A 2,289-nucleotide genomic window follows, 5' to 3' on the forward strand; every position below is an offset into this window, starting at 1 on the left:
ATCCTTCTTTTCCAAGAAAGTGACCAATATTGTTGCAAACAAGTGCAGCTAGTTATCTCAAGCTCTTGGTAGTGACTGAAGAGCTGCTATAGAAGTAAATAAGGGCACACAATACGAAGGCAGGTATAATTGACTCTGATTGAGACTCGAACTCGTAATCTCACAACTCTCTGATTATCACTCTAATGCCATTCAATCTATTTTTCTAGATAAGAGGACATCCCCTTAGAAGTTTCCTTTATTACTCAACTTTCCAAGGTGCCGTTTTTTATGGCAGCAAGGAAACGACTTGTCGTTTCAAGACAGTAAACCATGGGAATCCAAGGGATAGAAACGAACTGTCGTACTCTCACAAAAATATAAATACCCGCTTATAGCTCGCCGTTGGAGGGAGGAGAGAGAGACACATGGATTATAGTCTAGCAGCGCTGAAGCTGCTGTGCGTGCAACTGACAGACGCCCGCGAAACCCCTTCTCAGAACGCATTGACTCTCGGCGGCATTCTCTTCCAACGGGCATGGTTGCAGGTTTATATACATGTATTTTACCTCTGTGCTCCGATCCTTCTCTCCCTCTTTAATTACCCCTGCTTTTGTGTCTTGTGCAGGGCATTTTGGTCTCCAAAGATGGCGACGGCCGTCTGCTCCTTGATGATGGCACCGGTGTCATCCAGCTTTCTCTTTCCGGCGACTTCCGTCTCCGCCGCTGGGATATAGGTTTCTTTCCTTACTTCCCTTTTCTTCTAGTGAATTTTTGCATTTTATCATGAAATTAATTTTTGGATTTTGTTCAGGGATGTATGTGATGGTAATTGGTGGGTATTTTGTTGGTACGGGTGAGAGTCCCATGATTAAGGTAAATTCTATATTATTAACCTGCAAATTTGTCAATTCTTAGAAATGACATGCCTGAGTAGTGGGTAGGACTACGCAGATGAAAAATGGAAACTTGCCTTTACTTTCTGTAATGATAACATAGTACAAGAATACCCACAAAGAAATTCTATTAGAAAACTTGGCATTTTAAGTGTTCAAGAAGATGCAGGCACTTTGGGATGATTTCTTTAGAATGTGTTCATGACATTTCTTTGTATCTAACAGAGTAACATGGAATAAGAATTGGCTTTCCACATTGTATTACAGAAATTTGTTGGATAGGAATTTTATGTCATAAAGGCCTGTATGAATTTATGTGAAATGAAATTTGTTGTAAAAAATCTGAGTATATTCTTGTTGGCTTGTTGCTTGTTGCTTGATTTCCAGTGGCATTTCATTATAATTCTCTCTTATTTTTTGGGCATGTGTTTAAATATCAGGTTCATAAGATTGTTGATCTATCACCATTTCCTGATCGAGAAGCCATGTGGTATCTTGAAGTAATGGAGGCATATAAATTGTTCTACCAGCCCTTAATTGAAGAATTCATGTGAGTTTTGTTCAGATCGTTTTTTAGCATTGGGAAAACTTAGATCACCTTGACTGTAGTCCCAGAATTGCAAAATTTTTGTGTATCAACATGCATAACTAGCAGGAGTCTCTGTCTGATTCTTTCTTCCCTCCATGGGAAAGCTTGTCTCTTGTATAGCTGTCTTGTGATGTTTAAAATTGCAAGGACAGTAATGAATAGTGGATGTACTTAGTTCTGTTTATCTTATTTTTTATTAGATAGCAGAATTTAGTGGGTTTTAGCTTTGAGGAGCGTGTTAGTGATATGATGCCCAAAGTCTTTACAATTGAGCAGATTTGCATCTTCAACGTTATTGCAGTGCAAATCAAACTATCAAATCCTGCTCATCTGAGCTTCCACTTAAATTATATGTGATAATTTTTGTAGAGCAGGAAAGTATCAGGTGAAAAAGACAACAAATCAGATGGTTGGATATATTTTATTAAGGGCTAGAACAGAAGTTCTTTGCATCCAAAAGATGGGGTGGAAGGTCTTATTGGTTCCACATTTCTAGCTGTTGCTTGAAACAAAAAGCAGATGACATGGTTGTAATCCCGTTTGGCATTGAGGTTCTGGGACTAAAAAATGCTTTTAAAAAATGTTTCATTTTAGATATTGTTGAATAAAATAGTTTGAAAAAAAATATTTTATTATTTTGAAGTTATATCAAATTTAACTTAAAATTAATTTTTAATACCTCGAACAAAGTATTGAAGAAATTATTTTTCTCAACAATATTTTCAATAACAATACCAGTTCATTCATTAAATATTAGATTTGAGTCTAGTGAACTGTGATGCAATATTTTTTTTTTTATCAACTTCTTTTTTGAATGTTTAGGCA

General features: G+C 36.5%; 1 protein-coding gene across 1 annotated transcript; it reads left to right on the plus strand.

The window, feature by feature from the left end:
• The first annotated feature begins 358 nt into the window (after nucleotides 1-358).
• Nucleotides 359-1,648, plus strand: LOC110650493 (uncharacterized). Its single transcript, XM_021805473.2, has 4 exons — nucleotides 359-527; nucleotides 608-716; nucleotides 794-855; nucleotides 1,316-1,648. Exons 1-4 carry the CDS (start codon nucleotides 408-410, stop codon nucleotides 1,427-1,429), a joined length of 405 nt encoding a protein of 134 aa, XP_021661165.2. The 5' UTR covers nucleotides 359-407; the 3' UTR covers nucleotides 1,430-1,648.
• Nucleotides 1,649-2,289: the final 641 nt, after the last annotated feature.

This window comes from Hevea brasiliensis, chromosome 1 (assembly GCF_030052815.1).
Source record: "Hevea brasiliensis isolate MT/VB/25A 57/8 chromosome 1, ASM3005281v1, whole genome shotgun sequence".
Classification (NCBI taxonomy): Eukaryota; Viridiplantae; Streptophyta; class Magnoliopsida; order Malpighiales; family Euphorbiaceae; genus Hevea; species Hevea brasiliensis.